At 41.0% G+C, this 27,797-nt stretch overlaps 1 protein-coding gene and 2 long non-coding RNA genes across 5 annotated transcripts in view; all 3 read right to left on the bottom strand.

Moving 5' to 3' along the window:
- Positions 1-3,898: 3,898 nt before the first annotated feature.
- On the bottom strand, positions 3,899-5,326 carry LOC144901553 (uncharacterized). Its single transcript, XR_013629610.1, has 3 exons — positions 5,136-5,326; positions 4,229-5,004; positions 3,899-4,098 (listed from the first exon to the last, which is right to left on the bottom strand). It is a non-coding gene; the product is annotated as an uncharacterized LOC144901553 (long non-coding RNA).
- A 4,636-nt stretch (positions 5,327-9,962) lies between these two features.
- sp3a (sp3a transcription factor) lies at positions 9,963-17,091 on the bottom strand. Its single transcript, XM_078795211.1, has 6 exons — positions 16,839-17,091; positions 16,390-16,487; positions 13,741-14,986; positions 13,131-13,317; positions 12,832-13,028; positions 9,963-11,485 (listed from the first exon to the last, which is right to left on the bottom strand). Exons 1-6 carry the CDS (start codon positions 16,843-16,845, stop codon positions 11,193-11,195), a joined length of 2,028 nt encoding a protein of 675 aa, XP_078651337.1. The 5' UTR covers positions 16,846-17,091; the 3' UTR covers positions 9,963-11,192.
- Positions 17,092-27,352: 10,261 nt separating this feature from the next.
- LOC131135417 (uncharacterized) overlaps positions 27,353-27,797 on the bottom strand; it is a 48,969-nt gene continuing 48,524 nt past the window's right edge. For all 3 annotated transcript variants that reach the window (XR_013629564.1, XR_013629565.1, XR_013629563.1), the window contains one exon: positions 27,353-27,704. This is a non-coding gene — a long non-coding RNA (uncharacterized LOC131135417). The remainder of the gene's footprint in view (positions 27,705-27,797) is intronic.

The raw sequence follows: 27,797 nt of genomic DNA on the forward strand, positions 1-27,797 counted from the left end.
TCTTATCCGAGTCTCAATGACGACATAGGACTGGAATTGTCTAGTCTCAGAAAGTGGTGCAAGATCCAATGGATTTACCGTCTCAGACCGCGGCTGTCCTATCTAGTCAGACTAGTCGGGATCAAGTCACTGCCCTGAGAATAACATGACGTGAATAAATGAGAATATTGTCAGGCATACAGCTGGGTTCTTAATGTATTTTTTGCACAAAATGTCCTTGTTAGCTTAGTGATACATGGAAACAGGAAGGGGAAGTCAGCTCCGTCGCCTGTCTATGATGTAATAAGTGGTTGACTCTGTAGTTCCTTGATAACTAACACACTTTTTCTAGTTCTACATGCATGAAACAATTCGAAATGCATATGAATGATGAACGAAAGGCTTAAATGAAGATTTAAGGTTACTTTGAACTTTACTGAAGACGTGATTGTTGCCAAAGACGGCAAGATCAACATGGATGCATACTCTGAACAGACTGCAACAACTTTTTACGAACCAACTACCACAATGCATGCTGGGAGCAGGCATCACTCCCAATTAGGGGTGTGACAAAACATCTTTATTTCAAACGATCGTGACGTTAATATGGTTTATCAATATGCTCTCAGACTCAGATCTGCCAGCATAGTATGAACTGCATCCTTATGGTGTATTAGAGTGACTGTTAATGTATTTACTACTGCTACTTCCTACTACCGCCACCAGTAGAGGGAGTTGTAGACTCATGTCATGTCATGTCAGTATGTGTTTATGTGCTTGTTCAAGCATATTAGGAACCCACAGTAGACAATATAGAGCAACAACAGTCCTTATGATTGGCTGCAGACCGTTGTCAATCAATCTCCTTCGTACCATTAGAAAAATAAATAACTGTGTGAGCTTCTTGCTAACCAGGAATAAACAATAGAAAAAGAAGAAGCAGCAAACCGATTAAATTAATATTCGGTTCAAGGAGTAGGACGGTTTTAGACATTCTTCTTGTTAATCGCAACTTTTATCCCGTAATAATTTTAAGACCTTTTATTTGTAAAATTCCTACAGATGTTTCCATTTTTGTCGTTGTTTTTCCTTCTTTTAAATTGTATATGTCACATACAGTGTGGGTTATTTTCCCTGTTTATGCATTAGTTCCGGTTCCATCGGCTTATATCGTATTTACTTCATGTTCTGTTCCGTTTCCATTTGCCACGGACATACTGAGCTAGCAACTGTGTTGTGTGTGGAGCACATCATATCAAAAAATAAAAAAATACAAGAATTAAAAAAAATAATAAAATAAAATTTACACAAGCTCCCGCACTTTGCACAATCTTTCGCACTTTCCACAGCCTGCATGTCGTTCAAATAAAGGTCATCCCTAATTTGACAATGATTGGTCAAATATCATTCCCAGGAAGCGACACCCTTCATATTGAGAGTGTGTGAGGCTCCCAGTCAGCCCATTCAAATGTTGGGCCACAGTGAAGTATCACTGCCAGTGGACGTGTCAGCGTTGCTTATGGGCCAAACGCTACAAGAAGTGGTAATGATGACAGCTCTAACTCAGTGTAGGCGCACTAAACCATGGCAGACTGTTCAATTGCCCAGAACCTATTACCGCTCCCCTGAGAACAACCTTGTAATGTGCGCGGTACCTTCTTTCTAGCGCTGACCTATTGTCAACAGAGAAATCTCTCTCTCATGCTTACATGAGGATACATCAGCAAAAGGGTGATTCTGCTTGGCGTGACGTCCTATCTGAGTGGGTAGATCATGTACGACAGTGTGACTGGTGCTTGGGACTGGTTTGATTCCTTCACAAATGTATATTGTCCCGTCACAACGCAGAGGCAGTGGGCTGTAACGTGCATGATACAGTTTCCCTTTGTGAGCACCTTGACTGAGGCTCTGAATTTTTTTTTAGTAGGATTCATGAATTATTCACTGAGAAGTTGAAGGGAATTTGTAAATATTGCATTTTCCACCAGCAGTGCAGGAGCTGTGTTTCAATTCAGGGCCAAGGGACTGATGTGAAGCGAACTAAACAGGAAATATATATATATTTTAACTGGCTTACCAACTCTTTTGCCTACTCACTAATATCTCACTCTGAAAATGCCACACTTCCCTTATTAATTTTCACAGTGTGCTGCCTCAGTTTTTTTATGATGGTGCTTTGCATATATTGCAGCATGTTCTGAAAAGTGACATGATTTCCACTACATTTCAGTACGACCACTCAAGAACCTGCTGACTTCATGTGAGTGATTCTCTGGTTAACATAGGAGAGAGTGTTGACAAGGACAAAGGCTTTAAAAAAGGAGGGTGGTGATGTGTTTTCTTTATCTTTGTTTTTCCTCTGTTAACTATGGTTTCCTGCAAGGAAACACGCGTTGTCATTGGGGCAGACTTGAATGGACATGTTGGTGCAGGAAATAGAGATGATGAAGATGTGATGGGCAGGTTTGGTATTCAGGAGAGGAACGCAGAAGGACAGATGATGGTTGACTTTGCCGAAAGGATGGAAATGGCTGTAGTGAATACTTTCTTCCAGAAGAGAGAGGAACATAGGGTGGAGTGGAGGTAGGAGTACACAGGTAGACTACATCTTGTGTAGACACTAATCTGAAGGAGATCAGTGACTGCAAAGTAGTGGTAGGTGAAAGTGTAGCCACAATGTAGAATGACCCACATGGTGAGGAAGATGAGAGGGCCAAATGGTGGAAGCCGAAACAAGAAGCGTGTTGTAGGATTTTAGTAGGAGGTACTTCCAAATGACCGGACAACTACAGCAAATGCGATCAGGGATACAGGTAGGAGAGTACTTGGTGTGTCACCTGGGAAAAAAAGCAGACAAAGAGACTTGGTGGTGGAATGAGGAGGTGCAGAAGTGCATACAGCCAAAAAGGTTAGCTAAGAAGAAGTGGACCATGGAGAGGACTGAAGAGAGTAGACAGAAGTACAGAGAGATGAATCGTAAGGTGAAAGTAGAGGTGGCAAAGGCCAAACAAGGGGTCTATGATGACTTGTACGCTAGGTTGGAGAGATGGATCTCTACAGCAGAGAGACAGAGATGGGAAGGACGTGCAGCAGGTTAGGGTGGTCAAGGATAAGGATGGAAGTGTTGACAGATGCCAGTAGTGGGATGGGAAGACGGAAAGACTATTTTAAATAGTTGATGAATGAGGAAAATGAGAGAGAAGGAAGAGTAGAGGAGGTGTCTGCTGTGGACCAGAAAGTAACAAAGACTGGTAAGGAGGAAGTGAGAAGAGCATTGAAATGGATGAAAAGTGTGAAGGCACTTGGTCCTGTGGAGGTACGAAAGTGTCTAGGAGACTGACCGGGTTGTAGAGTAGGCTCTTGTGTGGTGAGAGTCATGGAGCCCACCATAACTAGCTTAGTCCAGCTTCTTGCTTTGTAGGTGGTGTGTTAGAAGCAAAACAGAAGGTGTTCAAGGCGCGTCCCAAGAAACATCGCTATTGTTATTGGATTTCCAAAATTTCCTGTACTTTTTAATATTATCTGTGTAGTGCGAGGTCACTTCCTGTCCACACATCCAGAAAACATTTATGGTCACACACACCTGCATGAGTGTAAGGCTCTTTTTCTTCAATTATATGTACTATATTGGGTAATGGGAAAACAATTTACAGTAGAATGCTCTAACTATGAAAATATTTGATTGATAAATAATTTCCTACCTGGGGATCAGGTCTGGAATCAACCAATTACTGAATGCCATGTAGTATTGTACACAAATCTAATGTAAATCAGTTTAATATAACACATTTTTGCAGTCAACTCGCTTTAAGTAGCAGAAACAAATGACGGCTTTGGCTTCAGAGATGCTTTTAAGTGTCATTTTCTTCAAGCAAAGCTTGAACATCTGAGCAGAAGAAGGCAATGGAATGACCTTGAGTGCTTCCTTGCATCTCTGTTCCAGTGTCATCTTCATGCCAGCAACTGTTTGACCACCATCTGCCAGATGCATTTCATCCGACACTCGTTTCAAAGGTATAAATGGTACCAAATTGAGCTCACCTTAGAGGTGGGCTTCAGTCCCTCTTGAAGGCTGAAAGCCTGGCATGATCCCAGTGCCTCGACTCCTTGTTTTGCTCCCTGAGATGGGTGTAATCAGAGACAAAGTCCAGCACAGATTACAGTCTTCAATCAGTCATGGAGGAAAATGATATGTACATCATTGTCTCGGCAGTGCACCGCCGCCACTGTCATCGTGCTTGCATATTACCTGTGTCAAAGCTGCCACACAGCCATCACAGGCGGGTGTTGATTCTCCCCGGCTCCAACTCTCTGCGGCGGGACTCTGCAGTGACCTCGCGGGGCGTTGTTGACTCCATTTAATGTACATTTTCAGACACAAAACGTCTCCTTCCATATCTGAAATTGTCTTCCAGTAGGCTGAATAACAGGCTGGCTCTTGTCACCAAAAGACAACACAGAGAGCGCACTCCAGTCGAGGGAGTGAAGCACGGTTGTCAGGTCTGACCTTGAGGTGAGCAATGAAGGCAGAGTTATTTTGTATAGTAGAGGAAACTATATGGCGGCATCTCTCCAACATCATCTCATGCAATTTTCTCGTCAGTAAAAATAGACAGATACAATGGACATCATCACGCGGGATATTTGAAGGAGGTGGCCGCATTGTTGTCAATTCAATTTTCACAGTTGGATACGGATAACAGTAAATGCAAAACAGCAGGGCAGAAATTTCACAATGAAGACTGATCCGATTTGAATTCCATGCCTTGAAAAGAAGGGGTCCACACCATCATTTCCTTGTCGCAACGAGTGTTTAATTTGAAGCTGAATGGCACCTCGGCCATAACCGGATGATGCCAAACAATTTGTAACCACAGCAATTTCAACATTCACGCCGGACATGCGTGGATGACAGTAAATGATGACTGAAAATACATGAAAAAGCATGCTGGATATCACCTTTGCATAATAGCAGCCCCTGCCTCCTCTTGTCCCACACCGGGTATCACCTTGAGACATCCGAACCTGAACACAATGTCACAACAAAAGCACGCTTGCGCTAAAATTGTATTTGTCTCCTTTGGACATGTCGGTGCTCTGGGGGGAGGTCACCAAATTGTCTGTGAGATTTAAAAAAACACAAGAAAGGTGCTGACCTGGTGCTGCTAAATTGTCCACATTGAGTCGACGGTGGAGTAGAATAAATATCAGGTTATTGAGTTGACCCATGCTGGGTTTTCCTTGCACGAGGGTGGGCGAATGATCAGTGCTGTTGTCTACCCTGTGTAGTTGATCAAGGACAAGAGAGTGACGGAAATGCTGCACCAAAGACGACACGCCTCAGTCCTGGATGGAAAAACACCATTAAAACGAAATGTGAACCAGCTCAGCACTGAAGAAGATCTTCTCAGTCGACATGCAAGACTTTTTAAGAGCTGTTTCACACATAAAACACGTGTACACAACAAGACGTCTTATTCTTTTGGTCATGTCATTTTTGGCATTCCCCAAATGGCTGAGTTTTTTTTGTGCATGCAGAACATAGTTGTGAAGACCTAGAAGGAGTAAAATCACGATTATGTATGCGGGGTACAAGCACTTGTTGACCATACGGACAAGTGCATACGTTTTTCTTGCAACCTGAAAAAAATGTAAGAGCCAGTAGTTTGTTTGACAAGACAAAAAACCTCTGTGACCCTCTATGCGGTTCTTGCATTTTTTGCATTTACATTTTTTTGCTTCGCTGTGCATGTGTGGGTTTTCTACGGGTACTCCATTTTCCTCCCACATTCCAAAAACATGCGAGGTTAATTGCCGACTCCAAATTGTCCATAAATATGAATGTGAGTGTGAATGGTTGTTTGTCTATATGTGCCCTGTGATTGGCTGGCCACCAGTCCAGGGTTTACCCTGCCTCACGCCTGTAGACAGCTGGGATAGGCTCCAGCAGAACCTGCAACCCACGTGAGGATAAGCGGTAGAAAATGAATGAATTTTTGCATTTATATCCACAGTAGCAGCCCGTATGATCGGTTGTGACATAGGACGTCAGCATTCACAGTCCTGCAAATTTTTGGATTTTTGTTAAAAAAATATATATTAGAAAATAGGCCTTTTTGACATGACAGTAATAATTTGTAATGTGTGATAACACAGGTAAAATTATGTTTTTTGTGAGCCGCAATGGTTTGTTTACATAAATAAATAACTTTTTTATTCATTTTAATGACCAAAAGCTGCGGGTTACTACGGTTAACCCTGGTCTGGGGCCTAACCGATTACTAGACTAATTGAAACAACGGGCTTTAGGTAAATTGAAGAAGACAATAGCCGTAACCCCCCACCCCCACCCCGCGGAAAAGCAGGCCTCTACTGTACGTAACTACAGCTGTGCCACACCAAAAATTCATTGTGCTGTACTTTCAAGTTGTTCCTTGAGGAAGGCAAATAATAGTCATTTGGCAAAATTGCAGGCCTATTTTTCCACTGCTGGGGAAAACCATTAAAATGAGGCTCAAGTAGAGAAGAAGCAGCCTTCATCCCTCAAGTCATTTGTATACGAGAGACAGCATAAAGATCATGTCATTTCTGCCTGGAGTGCACAGCAGAGTTACCATCTATGTATATCTTATAATACTGTTGGAAATGTTATTGTACGATCATCGTATTGTTGTTGCAGAGACAACTTTGAATGACTTACACATTGAAACACAATTACACCACAGACTAAAAAAGCTTTCCATTGATATGTTATATTAGGTTTACGTGTGTTGGGCCACAATTTGATACGCATCTAGATAGACGTGTTAAGATATGATCAAAAAAACAATACATTTTAACAATACATTTTCGACAGTGTACAAAAAAAATAAAGTTTCGATACGATTTGATTCAACAAATACATATGCTGATGTAGACATGAGCCTACATTATAAAATAAATTCTATGAAAGTGGCATTCTTATCGTATTTTCTTATAGCATTTTTGTGGAAGAGCACATCACATCCTCAAGCATGCTTTAAGGATGTATGGATATCAATTTTGGAAATATGGGTAATTATTTTATGCAAAGAATTATATACCGTTACATACCCACGGTTTGTGAGTGGTGACTTGTCTCACTTTGTTCGACGGTGCTTGAACACACCATCTAACCTTCACCCAAGCTGTACAGATACGTAGACTACTACTTGGAATAATCTGTTATGAATAATGCATTTTTGCCTAGTACAAGCATGAAACAAATACAAGTCGGCATTATCCGTAATGTAATCGTGACGACTCTTCACGCTCTGTGATTGGCCAGTCACACACAGCGACCACCCCTCCGTAGACAGACTTGCTACAGCCAGCCAGAGGAGCCATGCCTATGATAAACTGGCCCTTTGTGATGTCACAGAGCAGCAGACTTCCTTATATAGGCGTGTCTGTAAGCCAGATCAACTGTCTGCCCTCCCGTTTACGTTGCTAGAAATGACTCGTAAGGGAAAGCCACATTTGTTTACAATTCCTAAAGAAGCCATGATCAGGCAAGTGGTTGGAGTTTCTGATTCCATACCAACAAATGAAATGCATTTTAATCCGTCAATAGCATTTCACACTGGACTGCCTTCGGTCAGGGTAAACTATGAAGCAAGTACGACATTTTTTTCGCTGGCAGTCCAGGTTCTTGCGTTGTTTAAGAGATTCACTGTCAACTGATTGCAAGTCTCGCGACACCGGGTCCATCTCTCTACAACCCATTCACCTATAGCATATACAGTATGCATTCGCTAGTTATATGTTTTTATCAACCGAACGCTCGCTCCCAAAGATGTGTTTATAAATAAATATACGTATGTAGCTAAAGTTGTGTCACAATGAAAGTTATGCTTTTCACAAAAAGCCTTTTGAGTTTTGGCCCCGTGTGATTGAGTTTGACACCCCTTATCTATAGGATTTAAGGCCATACAGCCGCACCTCTTGCTTGTCAACCTTCAACAGCCCTGTTTTTACCTTGTCTCTCCAGCTTCTACTGCGCTGCTTGTGAGTGCAGAGAATACGTTTTATTGATATCCGTCGCCTTCGTTTCCGTCACCCAAACGAGGCGGCATCCATCTGTAAAAGAAGAAATAACAATGAAATAATGAAATGATGAAGCATGCAAATGACTTCAAGCCGCCCTCCAACCGTGAGTGTGACTTCTGACATGCATCGCAAGCAACTAATAAAAATGATAAGAACCGATCAAAAGAAGCTCACGCTGGTGAAAAGTGCACACTATACACGTGGAGAAACCATGATGCTTCATGCAGATTGTCCCAGAGGTGTGTGCATTGTAGATTCCATTCCTGCAGGGGAGCAAAGATTATTACAATATTCAGATTACAGAGCAAGGGAAATTAATTGGACTAATTAACATACAAGTAAATGATGATACCTTTAACACATTTCATTAACTCAAACTGTCATTCTATGTTCCTGCTGCACTCGTATTGCATTACAATGACTTGGATTCATTAAATTATGCAAATGAGAGGAAGGGGATGGTGGACGAGGCCTCTTTAACAGGTGACATGGTTTGACTTGCTTTTTATTTTCTGTCACAAAAAAAGCATGTGCTGATTTACCTCATAAAGCTTTTCAATGACTATTTTAATTATGTTCGTACACAATAAAATCCGGTGGCCTTTCATACATTTCTAATTCCTTTATAAAGAATATATCAGCAACAAGGCCGAACGTGTCAAATGTACCAATTTCAGTATGACGTACATCAGTGAACAGGCAATATAAGAACAATACCCCAACATCCATAGAGCAGTATCAAAACACACAACCACGATAATTCACTATATATAATTCACTAATATCACTCAACACACTTTTTAATGGGCTGAACTGTAAAACTGTTCCATATTGAAAATGTTTTTGAAATCAGCATGACTATTGCACAGGTTGGCCACAATAACAGGCCACTCCAAAATGTGCAGTGGAACTGTATTGGGGGTGGGGTCCCTAAACCCCCCAGTCAGTGAGTATCTGGTGTGACCACCATTTGCCTCAAATACCATACACAGTCGTCGCTCGCCACACTGAATAAATTATGCTGTTGATGATAAGTTGATGCATTTATCTTCGATAAAAGTAATGTTAAAACATTTTAAGACCTTTCAAAATCACAGCTAAGATATGTCATGAGATTTTAAGATTTAGATTTAGGCTTCTTCAGACCCTACAAATACACTAAAACAGGGATATGCACACTTTTTATACTGAAAAATCAAATGTTGCACAGCCACTTTGATATTTTTATACCTTTATACTGAATTTGTAAAAACAAAAATAGGCCATTTACAACACATATAAAAGTTATATTTGTGTGCGTCATTGTACATGTGTCACCTAGCAGATTTTAGTGGTGGATAGCTACTAGATGTGTTGAGGACAGGAAGTGAACAGTGAAAGACAAACTTTGCTCCCACCTTCTACTGTGGCCAGCCTAAGGCACACCTATGCATTGGTCTTGCTGTCGAATCGGCATCCTGATATGAAAAACCTGAGGTGGATGAGATATGAATATTGAACAGATATGTGAGCAATATTTAAGAGAAAAAGGCCATTTGTGTATGCAAAAAAAAAGTTTGATAAAAAAAGAGAGAAATAAACACTTAATATAATTAATAGAAATGCCGATACCTGTTATCTGACAAGAAGGTCATCCAGAAAAGTGGGTCACATTCAAAGTCATAGTACGTCCTCCGACAGCATGGTATGCTTCAGGCACTTCAAAAGAGGGTGCGGACATCCTGTCGGCCTCGGCGACTTGGTCTCTCAATGCCACATGAGGAAGGTCAGGGTGTCAGAGGGGCCTTATGTGCCGCTGCCTTGGCTGTAGTGACATCTGCTGGGCCCCACCGAAGGACCGGAGGCTGTAGGGATGGAACCACCTGGCAAGAAAGGCGACTACAGTACAACGAAAGTGTACAAAACATTTTCTGAACAAAAAATGGGGGAAAAAAAGAAATTGGATTGTAACAGAAATTTTTATAATGACATTATAGACAGGTTTTATACAGCCGTCTAAATAAGTAAAAACGTCAAGTACACAAGAAGCTGTGTGGATGCTGAAGAGGACAATATATATCAAAAATAATTTCATAACATCACCTATTCCTTTAAAAGTTAGGGGAGGGTCAGAAGGAAAAAGGGACATTGAAAATGAGGGAAAACAATACTTTTAAAAATCAACAAATAGGTCTGCCAACAGGGACGCAAACAATGATCCACTACAAGACGCAAGTGATGACCACAGTGCTGTTAAACAATGAAAAGTACCACAATCAATATCACATTTACACTCTGGAGACGCCTACATTAGACTGATTGTGAATTGTACTGTTGGGATGATTCGCTTCATTTAAAATAACACTAAGAAAATAAATCAATGTGATTAATGATTTAATGATCGCAAATATCACGGTAGTGCTGTTGTTCTTCTCAGCTTTTGGTCCATCATCGCTGCCCCCCAAAAATGACGATACAGGGGAGATTCCCTCGGCTTGGTCAAACCTCACCCTGAGTTACTAGGCAAATTTGGCAACTATCACCGCCAAGTCTTTAGAAAAATGCATTTTGATATAGGGAAGGCTTTTTAAAGAGCTTTGCGGTAGAGCCCAATACATCTGTGGAGTCAAAAATAGCTAATGATCCAATGACGTGTTGGTCATTCTGAGGACATATCACAATAGAAAAGCTTTGATTGTTGTCACCCTCGGAAAAAAAAAAAAAAAGGTTGTAGGACTTGCTAAGTTGGAAGCACACAAACTACACCGGGGAAAAACAATACATAATATAGAAAAAAAAACCTCACATAACATAAATACATTTGCATCAAAAAAGTATTTTATCAGGGTAAAATTAGCTTGGCGGTGCTCACAGAGAAAGGGACGTAAAGTGGTAAGAAAAGGTGAAAAAGACATCAATAACAAAGTCGATTGAGGACATCCTATACTTGCAACTACACAATATTGTACAAAATAAGGCATTTCCATGTGGAATTACTGCAATGTCTTTTTAAACTGGTACTCCACTGTATTGCGGAGTGGACAGGACTTACTATTTCCGTGTTAAAATATATTTATATATTCATATTTTTATTGTCTTAAAAACTGGAATAAAAATGCAGGTAGGAGTACACGCTGTGACGAGTCTGTGAGGGGATAGTCCATCAATCACTCCATGACTTCGCTGGCCGCTAAGGTGGTGACGAGCTGCAAGGGGATCTCAGCGTTGGCCAAGATGTCCTGGGCGTTGTTGGATCCTTGTTGGATGTTGGTGAGGATGAGGGTGGTCCCGCCCGGCGTGGTGATGATGCTGTCTGAGGATCCCGCTGACTCCACGGAGGTCACCGCGGCGCTCACAGAGTTTACGCCTTTTTTGTTCTGGTGTGTTTTGATGTGCTTGGCCAAGTGGTCGCTCCTCATGAAGCGCTTGGAACATTCGGGGCACACAAACTTCTTCTCGCCTGCCAATGCCAGAAAAAATAAAACGTTGGACTGTGACTGCACGCGGAAAAGTTCTTTCTGAATTAATCATTTTACATATCAAGAGACAAGTCAAGAAAAAAGGGAAAAAACTACACATCTATACTTATTGCTTAGTAACAAACAGCAGTTGTGGCTTATAGTTCATTAATATATTGTTGCCTGGTTATACAACACACTGCTTTCTAAATCTGTTCAATGTCAAAAAGAAGGTTAAACACTTCAATAATAATGCGGTAGTCACTGAGTTGTCAATATGTAAACTTGAACTTTCCTCCTTTAGTCAAACAGTCACCTAGCTAATTCTGCAGAACCAAGCCTTTTGACGAAGATGGCGAAAAGAAAGAAAGATACTGAGCACGGTGCAAAACCATGCAGCAGCAGAAGTCGCATTAATCGCAACAAGTATTGGATTTATTACTGCTCACTTGCTGCTCACAAAATTTGCAAAGTGCCAAGTACAGTATAATGAAAAAAGAATATATTGCCGTCTACTAATTTAATTTCTACTATGTTGCACTCTTCTCCACTCTGTGTAAATGCTAGCCGTCCCGTGTACACCTACGGAGACAAAGAGACTATCTGAATGATAGTTGTATGGAACTGCCATTGTTCGGTGGAACAAACGCCAAGATGCTCACACCAAGGCCGGCAAAATTATTGAGTTCACTTTCATTTATTGTGTGATTAATTAATTGATGTATTATCATCTCAGACCACGTTTTAGCGCAAGGTATTGTGACAAGATGTTGTGGCACGCCTGTTCATTAGTGGTGAGTAATATACATTTTATATTTTTAAATGTGTTTGATAATTGTGTGAGGCAAGTGTGAAGAGAGACAGGGAGGGTTCCTGGAACTGAATGTAACAATTACGAAAGACATACATTTATCTGAGTGTATCAATTACAAGCTCGTTTTTGCCATTTGCTGGTGAGCAACTGTTTTACTGTACTTTTCTATGCAAAATGCTAACGAGAGGAGCCCAAAGTAAGACACCAATGGACCCACATACATGGGAAAACATGAGGTGAAATAAAAACTTTTTTAAAAGTATTAAATCAAATCCTATTTAAGTGAAGCTAGATGGACATCATAATGTGAAATTATGCAGATTTTCTCCAAAAAAGGCTTGTATAAACTGAAGCAATGAGTAATGCAAATAGTAAATATTAACGATGCAACATATTGAGATAAATATGAGTAGTAATTACTGGTATACTGCAATGGTGAGTGAATGTTTTCATTTTTCACAATGGCCGCAAAAATCTCGCATTTACCTGACGGTACTTGACATATGAAGCTAATACACGGATAAACTGGGGCACCTGTGTGTGTTCTTCTATGTCTCTGCAGCTCATCGCTGCGTGTGAACCTCTTCCCGCAGTACATCCAGCTGCACACGAAGGGTCGCTCCCCTGAATGCCAGCGCAGGTGTGCTCGCAGGTGTGACGTCTTTCCGTACACTTTCCCGCAGCCTGCGATGTGGCAGATGTGCTGCTTCTTCTTCCCTACACCGGATCCTCTGCCAAACATAGCGGCCCGGTGAGTATTCAGGGATGTTCATTTACAATGCAGCAGTACTGTCAGTGGGCTTTCGTGCTGAACAGCTATAAAGCTCACTCACCTTCCGGAAGAGTCTTTGCAGTTTGGGCAAGTGCATGCCACCCTGCGCAACCTCCTGCCCTCCTGGCCCAGCTGCTCCTCCTCGTCCACCAGCCTGACATGGAGGTGGGACAGATCGCTGGTGTTTAGGGTGGAGTCTGAGCTGAGCTGCCACTCTCCTGAGTCCGGCTCCTCCTTTATTCGGATGTCTGCATCACACGCAAAATAAAGCAAGACAATATTGCAACAAAAACAGGTTTTGCTGGATGCACGTCAAGAAAAAGCAGACAAGCCACCTTTGGAAAGTTGCTTTTGCGTTCACGATTGTCTGCAAGCTGTATTGTGCACAGCAGAGCTATTAATAATATGACACGTCTTAGGTGCGTATGTGAATGCATTCGGGAATGAGCATGTTGCAAGTTATAACATTTTTATTATGAAAGGTTTATCATACAGTATATAACTGGTGATTGCTACGTGTGCACGTGTTTGTCAGGTCTACCCATCCCAGAGCTGTAAAGCTGGGACAAAGACTGGCATGCCAATGGATAAATTGTCAATACAGAGGAGCTGAGTTGAAAAGGGTGATGGGAAAATTGTCTAGTGTACCGGTAATATAACAAATAGTTTACCTCCTGGGAGTGTGTGTCCTTCCTGCTGTGCCACTGAATTGACCGTCACGGTTTGCAGGTTGGGGATCTGCCCAGTGTTGATGCTGACCGGACTGGAACCCAGTGAAAGGGTCTGGACTGGTGCCAGTGTTATCTGCTGAGCTTGAGTGGTGGGGAGCTGAAGGTTTTGCAAATTCTGCACACCTTGCACCTGGAAGGTCTGCCACTGGATCTGGCCTGACGGGGTAACTGTCTGGGCTTGGATGATAAAGGTCCCGGGGTTGATCAGCTGCAGATTTTGTACACCCTGGCCACTTGTGGCCACCGACTGGACCACCTGCCCGTTGATGGTCTGCAGCGGCACCTGCTGCAGCTGGACAATGGGCTGAGAAGATGACGCTTGGATGTTCTGCTCTTGAGTCTGTTGGATGAAGCCTTCCGGGAGGCCGGCAGTCATGCTGGCCTGCTGTGTCGCCACAGATGACAACGAGGCGTCCTGTGTCAGGAGATTTGCTTCACCGGATGGGTTCTGTAGCTGGGAGGAAGACGTCGGCACAAAGAGCTCAGCATTTGCGTCGTTTGCCGTGAGTGTTTCTGAGAGGTGATCGTCAGTCTTCGCCTGGTTCACTGACACAGTCCCAGGTTGGTTGGCCATGATTAACTGGCCATCAGCGGTGACTCCTGTCGCTATAGTCTGGGCTCCCGATAGGCCGAGTGCGTCCAAGTCTATACTGTTAATCGGAACAAAAGTGATGTTCCCCGGCAAACCCACAGGCACATTAGTAACAACCTGACCCTGGTTGTTGAAGGTGGAGCTTCCGATAGAAACCCCCTGCATCTGCTGGACATTCCCAGTCTGTGATATGAGGCTCTGGTTGTTTGTAAGGATGTTTGCCGTTGATGTCACACTGAGACTCTGGCTGCCATCGGGCAAGATCTGAATTTGCCCTGTGGCGTCCTGACTCAGTGTCGCTCCTTCCATGCCCGCAGTGGCAAAGCTCAGCTGTCCGTCTGCAGTCTGAATCTGAGGAATGACTTGGTACTGAATGTTAGGCACTGAATTGGCAGAGGTGCCGTCGTTCCCCGACGACACAAAGATCGGCTGACTTTGCAAGTTCTGGAGAGGAAGAACGTACTGTCCATTTGACGTTAATATTCCTTGGCCTTGGATCTGCATCATCCCAGAATCATCCTTTGCTGCTGTCGTGGGGGTTAACACTTCCCATTTATCTGCCACTGTCAGCTGCGCAGAGGTCTGATCTGTAGTCTAAGAGAGAAAATGAGGGATATTATACATATGGAAGTGTTGACAACACATCACTAAATAGGGGTGTCACGATATCTCACAAGATTAAAACGTGACACGATTTTTCATTCAATTCATTCTCATTCATTCTAGTGGGCACAAGGCCAATGATAATGAAGTACAATGAGTATAATGAAAATACAAGCAAGAAGAGTCTTGAAAGAGTCATGTTGTGTTTATTTTGTTATTATTCATTCATTTTCTTCGGCTTATCCTTACAAGGGTGCTGGAGCCTATCCCAGCTGTCTTTGGGCGAGAGGCAGGGTACACCCTGGACTGGTTGCTAGCCAATCACAGGGCACATATAGACAAACATATTTTGTTATTATATAATCACCATTTTAATGGTTATATCTATGATCATTATTTATTATGGTTGTAAAAAAATCACCACTATGTCACTAGGTATGATTTAATAAGCTTTGCTTCTTCCTATTCCTTTTGGACATATGGAACTGTGAATTGATTAATGTGATGTATTCCATAGTAACCTGATGCATGTTCAAATGACATTTAACCATTAGATAAGCCGTAGAAAATGAGTGAATTTTAATACATTTTGACTAATAATAGACAATAGTCGGGCCGCATGGTGGCCGATTGCTTAGCACGTAGGCCACAAAGTCAGGAGATCGGGAAGACCTGGGTTTGATGGCTGGTTTCGTTGGTTTTCTCCGGGTACTCCGGGTGACTACCACTTTCCAAAAAACGTGCTAGGCTAATTGGTGACTCCAAATTCTCCATAGGTATGAATTTGAGTGTGAATGGTTGTCTATATGTACCCTGCCATTGGCTGGCGACCAGTCCAGGGTGTACCCCGCCTCTTGCCCAAAGACAGCTGGGATAGGCTCCAGCATACCTGCGACCCTTGTGAGGATAAGCGGCATAGAAAACGGATGGATGGATAGATAATAGTCTACAGACAATAGTCTAGAATAAATAATCATTTATTAATTTATTTCTGAAAAACGCAATATACAGATCACATAAGACATCCGTGGTTACCTCTGATGCTGGTCACCAAAACTCGGTCGAGAGACAACGACTCAATGTCCTACCCATCGTAAGCAAGTTTAAATGAGGTGGGAGAGCCTGAGTGGCGGGCGATTAGCCAAATAAAGACGTGTCACCAAAGTTCTGCAGCTCGGAAGTCACACACATATGTTGACCCGCCAGACACTATTCACCTAATGTTGACATCTGCTCGGGATTTCAGGCGGTCTCTTCACCCAAAGCGGAGAAGGCGGGATTTTAAGCACAGCCCGAGAGGAAGCGTTGTCTGAGAGGTTCGAAATCCCTCTGCAAGTTTCCAACTCAGCGCCACTAAGCTACACACTGAGAAACACTTACAAGAAAAGTCTTACCTGATTGCCCCTGTCGTCTTCATGTTGCAAAAAGTCGCTGTGACTGCTGTTCGCGTCCAAAGCAGCCATTTCCTCTGCTTTCAGTGGACGTTCTGGCGCTGTATAGGACAAAATATGGGGAGTTCGAACAGAGCTAGCTATGGCTAAACAAACCTCATCACCACAGGGAGAGCTAAGAGGTTGTTGTTTAGCTTAAACTAGTTCACAAGTATCGCCGTTATCGTGTGGGGGTAAAAAAAAGAGTAGCAGCACGGAAGCACAAAGTTTGATGCTTGAATGTGCGTCGCTAATCTAGTTAGCTACAAGAACAGCGTTAGCGGCTACTGCTAAGTTAGCTAGCCGGGTGCTGATTAGCAGTATCGCTCAGAAGCATCCCAGCTAGCCTGCTAGCGAGCTAATTTAGCCTCGTTAGCATACGTGGGTGAAGAATAAGATAAGAAATTACATACCAGTCATCGCGTGACTTGCCGTTAAGCGGATAGTTTGGACAGTTACACCCAAGCAGACATGGCTAGCGGTTAGTATTGATGGTAGCCCCGTAGAAATAGGTGATAACTGTCAAGATTTTTTTTTCTATTTTGATTGACTGGCGGTAAGCAACACAAAGGGTGGGGCCTGCAGTGTTGACTGGAGCGTTTGCGTCACACGAAGGAAATCCCGCCCTCTTGTAAATATTTGATTGGTTACGTCTTTTAAGCATCGTATTCTGATTAGCTGGTCAGCATATCAGTCATTCTTTGGCGGATTATTTTCCTGTTGAACATTTTCTGCTTTACTGTCCGGGTGGAATTTGTTGTGGTCCTGTTGCGCAATTTGTTTTAAAAGAAAGAGTTCACTTTTCCACACCTAATTAATGTTGCAATACTACTTTAATATTTTACAGGCAACCCACCTGTTTAAAAATATATTATTTTATTATTTTACCAGCAAAAATATATTTGAAAACCTCATCAAATTACGTTTTCAAAATTACAAACATATTTTTCATCATATTTTAATTTATTGTAATGTTTTTGATCAGCACCTAAAGGGTTTTTGGTTGGGATGAATTTAAATTCTGGCACGGAAAGAAGTTTACTGTGGTTGGACACCAAAATAGACCTTTCAGCGGTGTCCAAAGTGCAACCTGGGGACGCCATTTGCAGCACATATTCTAAAAATCCAATTTAACAACAAAAATACAAATAAAAAAACAGCAAAAATGTAAAAATCAGCAGTAATTTTACAAAAATAAATTATTACAAGGAAAAAGTTGTAGTTGAACAAGACAAGTCGTTAATTTTACAACATAATATTGTGAGGAAAAATAAAAGTATTTTAGTAGTATGAAGTTGAAATTAAAAAAATATATTATGAGAAACTAACCAAAAATTTGGGTTGCAGGAAAAGTTATAATGTCATGAGAATAAAGTGAAAATATTATGCGAATAAAGTCATAATTACAAGGAAATATTTTCCAAGAAGAAAGATGAAATAGTTGAAAAAAAAAAAAAAACAACAGCAGAAACAGCTGTAATTTTAAGAGAATAAACCTGCAATACTATGAGGGACAACATTATTAACATTATATTAAAGAAAAATGCAATTTTTCTAAAAGTTGTACAGACACAACAAAATAAAGTTGTATTTTTTTAGGATAAAGTTATAATATTATGGGAATAAAGCCAAAATATTATTGGAATTAAGTTGTAATATTACAAAAAGAAACATTACAAAGATTATCCATCCATCCATTTTCTATGCCGCTTATACTCACTGGGGTTGCGAGTATGCTGGAACCTATCCCAGCTGTGAAACCGGAATACCTGGAAAAAACACAAAAAGAAACAAAAAAAAAACAAAACAAAAAAAAGTCTAGAATAGACTCTTTTTTATCACAAAGCTGACATGCATTGTTTATAAATACAGTATGCAACCCCTTAGCATATCATGCAACTTATCAAGGTGGCAAAGTTGCATCCCTTCATTTTCGCTATCGCCCTTGCTGGAAAAAGTTTGGACACCCCTCCATTATTGTTTCAATCCATAAAGATTTAACTTCCAAGATGCCATTTATGCAGCGGTTATGACCTCTATGTAGTGAATATAAAATTTGTTAATGTAGGCTCATGGATGCATTAGGAAAAAACATCATATAGTATAAAAAAAAATGAATCCGCTTTTGAGTGATGTCCACCCTTATCGCTCTTGTGTGCATAACAGCATTGTGAGCATGACACAAGCACGTAATGAGCGTGTGCATGTTTTTGTGCCCGCTCTGTGCTGCCTGCGATGCTATCAGGACCCCACTTCTGCCCATTATTGTGGTGTGTCAGTTCCTCAGAGTGCACCACCGCAGTGAGGCTATTTCTCTCAACCTTCAATTCAAACTTGGACCATTACAGCCAGACTACAAAAGCACTTTCCGGGCACTCAGGAGCTCACAGCAGTGAATGGTGGATATTTCTAATCACTCCGCTGTCAATCCAAGTGTCAGGTAAACACAGACCATTGGAAACAGCTTTAGAAAACCCTTTCAGCTATGTCTGTCTTACTCCAGGAGACTTTGGAGAGGTATAAACAATTTGCAAGTACAGTGGACCCCCGCATATTCGCCGTTCAGTATTTAGGGCCCCTCAGATTTAACAGCCCCCCACCACAAATCAGTCATCATTTATAAATATATCAAAAAAATACAAATAAAATGTAATGCAATATTAGAAAGCCTGTTTGTTTTTTAAAACATGCTAGGTTAATTGGCGACTCCAAATTGTCCATAAGTATGAATGTGAGTGTGAATGGTTGTTTGTCTATATGTGCCCTGTGATTGGCTGGCCACCAGTCCAGGGTGTACCCCGCCTCTCTAGAAAATGGATGGATTTAATATGTCACTGCTAATGTGTTTTCGCCTTTTAGCCTCTTGCGCTAGCCTGACAACACCATGACTCCCATTTCATAATTATACAGTAGCTATATATTTTATACCTAAAAGTGTGTGAGGCATATTTACAGCTTAAACCTGCATGGTGTTGCGAGTGAACAATGGCAATTGAAGAGAGAAGGGGAGGATTCTGTAGCTGAAACATGTTTTTATCGCAAATGTTGATCCAAAATTGGAGGTACTTGGTGATAAGGGTAGACAATGTTATGGCCATATCAATTATTTATAGTTAGAGCATTCACTGGTTTTTGCAGGGGGGGTCACCTGTACTTGAAAGTAGAAGAGACCAGTCAGACACCCTAAATCAGGGGTCTCAAACTCAATTTACCCGGGGGCCACCGAAGCTAGGTTCTGGGTGAAGCCGGGCCGCATCAAGTTTTCAAAAAAAACAAAAAACAAAACGCATTTATTAAAAACTGGAAAAAAAATCAATAAAAAAATAATCTTCAATGCTTTTGCTTCTGCTATACCCTACACTTTTTCAGTACTTTGGTTCTGGTTTTCCACACCAAAATATCTGATAAATAAATTTTTATTTTTCTATACACAAAATAAGATAAAAAAAATAAACAAATTAAGAATAAAGACAATAAATCAATCACTCAGTAATAAATAAGTAAAATAATAATAAAACAGCAAATAAGAAAAACGTAAGAAACCACATACAGTTGGTAGAGAAATTATTTTTTTCAGATTCAAATGTACAGTATTAACAGTTATTTAACCTTTAACATGAACATTAACGAAACTTTATAATTTGACCCAATTAGCAAGTTAGCATCGTACTCGGTTCCATGTGGGAGCAGCGTCGTAACTTTAACAACATGTTTTAATGAGATGCTTTATCTTGACGTGTATTTTTTCCAAATCATTTCCTGCATTTATTTGTACCCAGCGTCATATAAGCCTTTTAGCTTCATTGCTAATCCAAAGCAAAACAGGGCGGGGTAACAGTGTAGGGTAACAGTAGGGGCGGGGCAAAATCATGTTAAGCTGTCATTTCAACATTAAACTTTGGTATCAAAGGTGGGGGCCTCAAACTAGCGTCTCGCGGGCCGCATTTGGCCCGCGGGCCGCAAGTTTGGGACCCCTGCCCTAAATCTTTCTCTACTGCAGGGCAGGCTTTATATCATGGAGGTGAATTGTATAGTTGTAGTCATAAAGTCAGAGCGCACAGCCGCTTCAATGTAAAGTACGTACCCCTCAGCTGTCAGTTTATATTACACAAGCGCTCTCATCTGTGCGGCACGGTGATGGCTTTTCACGGTCTTGCTGAAGACATTGTTCCTGTTGCAGCGCAGCGCCGAGACATGAAGGAGAAAATGCTGCCCACAGTGTTTGACATTAACATATTAACAACTGCTGTCACCACGACCCCACGGAGAGAAAGTGTCCCGCTTGAGGCACCATGAGGGACGCCGTAAGTGGAACCAGAGAGAGACAGATGAAATTGGTGCAGCATGGAGACATGTGGATGGAATAACCAATGAGTGTGAGGGGCCATCCTGAAACACAGCACTGACGTTTTTTTGTCCAAAGACTTTATGAATTGTGCATTAAAATCTATATCCATCATGGAGAATTCCACTAAATAGACAGACTGCATACAAATTTAAAAAAAGGTGAAAGCTTAAATATTCAGGGTGGTGGCAGCGGTGGACGAGGCTCTGTCTTAAACCTTCGTCTTTTGGAAAAGAAAACAAACTGTATCACTTGGATACTATGAACATCCAGCAGCAACGCAACATTTTGGTATGACTACTATTTTGATGACAAATATACTAAACAAAGTCAATGATCGATCTTGAAAAGCATTTGTTTACTTTACTTTAGTTCAGGGGTCTCAAACTCAATTTACCTGGGGGCCACTGGAGCTAGGGTCTGGGCAAGGCTGGGCCGCATCAGGTTCCCCCCCCCCCCAAAAAAAATCCATTTATTAAAAACAGAAAAATATACAAACTTTTTCAGTGCTTTGGTTCCGATTTTCTACAATAAAAGCTCTAATAAAACATTCCACTGTTCTCAAATATCTTCATTTTTATTTTTCTGCACAAAATAAGATGAAAAATAAATAAACAAATCAAGAATAAAGAAAATTAATCAATCAGTAATAAATAAATATAATAATAATAATAATAAAATGGCAAATAATAAAAACATGGGTATCTGTGGGTAGACAAATTATTATTTTCAGAATAAAATGAACAAAGCATTATTAGAGCCCTGTAGACATGACAAAACAACTATAGTCACATTTATACTCTTTTTATTTACAACATATTGCGCAACTGCAGGGTCTTGAGACACATGCTAACTCGCAAACTAGAGCGCTAGCGACCTAAACGGTAGCCTTCAAGTTATTTCCTTTAAACTTAAATAGCCAAAAACTTACCACTTCCACACGGATAGGGAGGATAACTATTAACAGTTATTTAACCTTTAACATGAACATTAATCAAATGTAATAATTTTTTCTGGGTACATGATACCATACAGCATCCATATCAAACATTAAACTTTCATATCAAGGCGGGGGCCTCAAAGTAGTGTCCTGCGGGCCACATTTGGCCCACGGCCCGCATGTTTGAGACCCCTGAGGTAGATGCAGATTTATTTATACTTTTTTATGTATTCACTGTTATGTAAAAAGTTTCACCTCCTAAATATTTGTACTGTCAGTGTCTATCACTGCAAGATGTTCTGTTGTCTGCTGGCAAACAATTACAATAATTACAATGTGGCAACAATTTTTCTGTCATCCACAATAAATGGTGAAAAGTAGAACTATTGAATTACACATACACAACATCATCCTTATAGCCATTAATATTTATGTGTCATAGCCGGTCTTTGTTTAAAAGATCATTTAGTGTGTGATTTACCAAAGCTGTCTGTGGGTTTTTGTCTCTCATGTGTGCTTTAAAAAAGGAGCTTTCCACTTTGTGGTCTGTTTGGTTTGATGGCACTGTCGTTTGTTGGGGCCCGAGTGGCACCGCTTGATTGATGGTCCCGACACTTCATCTCTACCCAGAGAATTTGTCACAGTTGTGCTTTTATCTTGGATAACCACTCAGATTCATTGAAAATATACTTATGTTATCTAGTAATGATCGTATGTGTCGATTCAGGATGTACGTGTGACATTTTTCCCATAGGAAAAAAAAGGAAAATTTCACTTGTATCGTGCTTTTCCACTTCTAAGCCACTCAAAGCACATTTAGCTACCGATGATGCAGCATCAGCATCTTGCACAGAGATGCTGTGACATCATCACAGGAAAACGGAGGATCGAACCGACAACCATCAGGTTGGGAAATGACCGCTCTACTATTGGTCACTGTGATACAAGCTGCTGGATGTTATTATAATGTTATTAGGTTATTATTACACCTTTAGAGTCGGTCTATTAAGCTCAGTGCATTTTTTATTCTAATGGCTTCCCATACAAAGCCTTCAAGGGTTTCCCCTTGGATTTTTTTGAAGCTGCGGTGGTGGGCTGCATTGGAGGGCGGACTGCCGCCGCTGTGTCGTGCCACTGCAATTAAAAAAAAAATTCGAACCATTTTTATGACTACATAATTTTTCAAGTCCATCATCATCATCATCAAATGGATTAACAGTGCCGTTGCTAAAATGAATGCTGCATTGTGTAAATACTTCCATATTACTATTATTATTTACAATGTTGACTGTTAAAGGGATAGTACGAATTTTTGGATATGACAGCGCAGCACATGGAGTTTGCATGTTCTCCCCGTGCATGCGTGGGTTTTCTCCGGGTACTCCGATTTCCTCCCACATTCCAAAAACATGCTAGGTTAATTGGCTACTCCAAAATGCTACTAAAATGCCATAATTTAATGCCATAATTTGTGTAGTCACATCAAGTCGTTGTCGACATTTTAATCTTAATATTTTGACTTTATACTTGCAAAATTAGATCTATTTTTTCCATGTCTGCTCAGCCTAATTTTTAAAACTGTAGTTGTCATATAAAGAAAAAGAAAAATAATTCAAGAATCATTTTGCGAAAAACATAAAAAAAAAAAAAAAATTAGTAGCATAAAGTTGAAGTGGACAAGTGGTTAGCGTGCAGGCCTCACAGCTAGGAGACCGGAGTTCAATTCCACCCTTGGCCATCTCTGTGTGGAGTTTGCATGTTCTCCCCGTGCATGCGTGGGTTTTCTCCGGGTACTCCGGTTTCCTCCCACATTCCAAAAACATGCTAGGTTAATTGGCCACTCCAAATTGTCCATAGGTATGAATGTGAGTGTGAATGGTTGTTTGTCTATATGTGCCCTGTGATTGGCTGGCAACCAGTCCAGGGTGTACCCTGCCTCTCACCCAAAGACAGCTGGGATTAAATTGACAAGAGAAGAAGACAAACCCAAAGGGAGTGAGTAAGTGTCTTTTAATTAGTATATTATTATATAGACAAACAACCATTCACACTCACATTCATACCTATGGACAATTTGGAGTCGCCAATTAACCTAGCATGTTTTTGGAATGTGGGAGAAAACCGGAGTACCCGGAGAAAACCCACGCATGCACGGGGAGAACATGCAAACTCCACACAGAGATGATCCCCTGCGGAGATTCGAAACCAGAGCTTCCCAATCTCCTGAAATGCTAACCACTCATCCACCGTGCTACCGTGCTTTATACATTTCAGTTATTGATAATTATTTAGCTTCTTTTTGCATGTAAAGCTATAATTCATCTCCATCACTTCATAAACCGAGACTGAAGTTACACCGACTCACAGGTGCTCAGAAGAAGACTGGAGGTACCATTGTAAATACATAAATACATAAATACATAAATACATAGCGCCATAATGCCTGCTGAAAAGAATTATGGTCTTTTTTATGAATAAGAAAACAAACCAGACCACATATGAACAACTTGTGACTCCTCAAGACATCAACGGAGGATTACGACTGGATGCGGTCGATGTCGTCAGCATCAATCATCATCACCAGTACGAGTTTTAGTCTGAAGTCTCCATGTGGTCTTTGGAGGCTCCGCATGGTTTCAGTGCGGGAATAAGGCGGCGTGTTGAATGTATGGAAGTCAGCGTATATTTCACTTCCTGCGATGCGCTGCATGGGTGGCTTCAAAGAATAACATCAGCGGCTTCCAAACAAAGGAGATGTGTTGCTATTTGATCCACCGCGCAGCATCTGACCACAATAACCAGCAACCTATATTTTAGCACTGATCTTAAACCTCGATGACTATAATCCGGCTTATTTCCATGACAAACACTTTGCTTTGCTAGTGCTTCCAGATACACTCCCGCATCCAAACATCCCATCCGGAAATCTGGATATGCAATAGCATTTCTGCAAAATGACCGTTTTATTCAGTCTTTTTCTTGCCGTCAAAAGGCCCATTTTGCTCTCCGCAGCTTAAATGGCTACGAGAGATTCGGCAAAGTGTGGCTTATCTACTGCTCTTTGTTCGGACTCCCACCGAGAATGCAATCTCGCTCGGGCTGCAGCCGTCCCATTCCATCAACATAAACGCTTCACAAACACTTACACACAAACTAGCAGGGAGAGAAAAACACCACTTCAACACAAATCATTTTCTGCTTGTTCTTCAGGCCAGTTTGACTATTTTTATACTATACAGCGTCATGTTGAATATGATGAAATTATTATACTGTATGCCGGGGGGGCCCAAACTTCTTGGCTTCCTCCGAGGGCCACAAAGGAGGCAACTTGGTCACTTTATTTATTTTGTAAAGCAGTACATTCTAAGAAGGTAGATCAGGGGTCTCAAACTCAATTTACTTGGGGGCCACTGGAGCTAGGGTCTGGGTGAGACTGGGCCGCATCAGGTTTTCCAAAAAAAAACAAAAAAAAACGCATTTATTAAAAACAGAAAAATGAATAAACTTTGCTTTTGTTAGGATTTTCCACAATAAAACATTCCACTGTTCTCAAATATCTTCATTTTTATTTTTCTTCACAAAATAATATGAAAAATAAATAAATCAAGAATAAAGAAAATCAATCAATCAGTAATAAATAAATATAATAATAATAATAAAACGGCAAATAATAAAAAATTAAGAAACCACATATAGTTGGTGGGTAGACAAATTATTATTTTCAGATTAAAATGAACAAAGCATTATTAGAGCCCTGTAGACATGACAAAACACGACTATAGTCACATTTATACTCTTTTTATTTACAACATATTGCGCAACTGCAGGGTCTTGAGACACATGCTAACTCACAAACTAGAGAGCTAGCGACCTAAATGGTAGCCTCCAAGTTATTTCCTTTAAACTTAAATAGCCAAAAACTTACCACTTCCACACGGATAGGGAGGATAACTATTAACAGTTATTTAACCTTTAACATGAACATTAATCAAATGTAATAATTTTTTCTGGGTACATGATACCATACAGCATCCATATCAAACATTAAACTTTCATATCAAGGCGGGGGCCTAAACTAGCGTCCTGCGGGCCACATTTGGCCCGCGGGCCGCGTGTTTGAGACCCCTGAGGTAGATGCAGATTTATTTGTTTACATCTGGGCTTTGTCGTATCGGTGAAAAAAGTAATTATTTTTATCGCTATCAAGCTCTTTTATTCATGCGATTTTGCTGTGTTTTTTTTATTTTCAAAATATTTCACATTTTTATGACTTTATTCTCAAAATATCTTGACTTTATTTTCATCATATTATTACGTTCTTCCTAACATAGTTTTCTAAAAATGTAACTTTTAGTTTTGTTTACTTCTCATAATGTGATAACTAAAAAAAAAACGGAACTATTCAACTCTATGCTACTAAAATTAGATAATTTTTCTCATGATGTTATGATTTTATTCTCATACAATTCCAGCTGTTTCTTCTATTGTTCTATTTCCATCTAATCTATATTTGACTTTATTCTCATTATAACATTTTTCCCAGTCAAATTTTTCAACTTTATTTTGTCTTGTGGTTTTTTTTTTAATGTCAGTAATGTTTAAACTCTATGCTACTAAAATGCCATAATTTATAATTTTTTGTGTAGTCACATAAAGTCGTTGTCGACATTTTAATCTTAATATTTTGACTTTATACTTGCAAAATCTATTTTTTCCATGTCTGCTCAGCCTAATTTTTAAAACTGTACTTGTCATATAAAGAAAAAGAAAAGAATCATTTTGTGAAAAACATAAAAAAAAAAATTTTTTAGTAGCATAAAGTTGAAGTGGACAAGTGGTTAGCGTGCAGGCCTCACAGCTAGGAGACCGGAGTTCAATTCCACCCTCGGCCATCTCTGTGTGGAGTTTGCATGTTCTCCCCGTGCATGTGTGGGTTTTCTCCGGGTACTCCGGTTTCCTCCCACATTCCAAAAACATGCTAGGTTAATTAGCGACTCCAAATTGTCCATAGGTATGAATGTGAGTGTGAATGGTTGTTTGTCTATATGTGCCCTGTGATTGGCTGGCCACCAGTCCAGAGTTTGCCCGAAGACAGCTGGGATAGGCTCCAGCACCCCCTGACCCTCGTGAGGAAAAAGCGGTAGAAAATGAATGAATGAATGAATGAATGACCCCCATGTTAATGGGCGACATTGTCCAGCTTCAGTGGGAAGTGAAGGTCATGGAGTGTTGACTTCAGGTGGCGTACCAAAATGAATGAAAGCTGTTGTCCACCTGAACAGCGGTGATGCTGGACGGCGTGCGTCTCCTTATTGCCACGGCATGCATGGGAATACCGATGCTTTTCCATCCATCATCGTTTCACTCAATCATAACTGAGAAAACAAGCGCCGAAAGGTCAAGTCCATCACTTCACGAGCGGCGGTTTCAACTGACCACTTTCCTGGCCAAAGCGCATCCAGCTCGCGCGCCCCTTCCCCAAAAGCCGCATCCCTTAACAGATCTCATGACAACAGTCGCCTGTGCGCCGCAGTCAATGTCAGCTGTGTCTTTTTCATTCTCTAATCAGCGGCGGGCAGAAGCGCTATCAGCCCGGCCATGCGGCCTCGCCGCTCCATCCAGACATCCCAAAACACACACAGGCTGGTTTTGTCAAATGTTTTATTGAGTGTAGACATCTGGCCTACTGTAAAACATGCATTCTGCGCGCACGTGGAGAGAAGAGCAGGTGGCATTGTCCCCGCTGTCAGCTGTGACAGTGCTGGCAGCCGTGATGGAGATTAATGAAGTATCAGGAGAGTAATACGCTCCTCGCAATTTGGAGTGGAGGGCTGATCCTGATCTTAAATAGCAAAGCTGTCAGAGTTTAGTGAACCCGTGCTGCGCCGCGGAGGGGATTTCATCCTGCGACTGGCACGGTCTCTCGTGTCAGCTCGTATTTTCAAGAAGGTGATGTCACCGTCTTCGGCGATTGCGGTTCCCATCCTCCGTCGCCTGGACGACAGCAAGAAAACATCTCCATTCAAACGACATTGTCTGGTACACTACTAATCAAAAACGCAAGACCAGTTTTAGTGGTCTTTTATA

Source organism: Doryrhamphus excisus, linkage group LG12 (genome assembly GCF_037039965.1).
Source record: "Doryrhamphus excisus strain RoL-2023G ecotype Guam linkage group LG12, RoL_Dexc_Guam_v1.1, whole genome shotgun sequence".
In the NCBI taxonomy this organism is placed as follows: Eukaryota; Metazoa; Chordata; class Actinopteri; order Syngnathiformes; family Syngnathidae; genus Doryrhamphus; species Doryrhamphus excisus.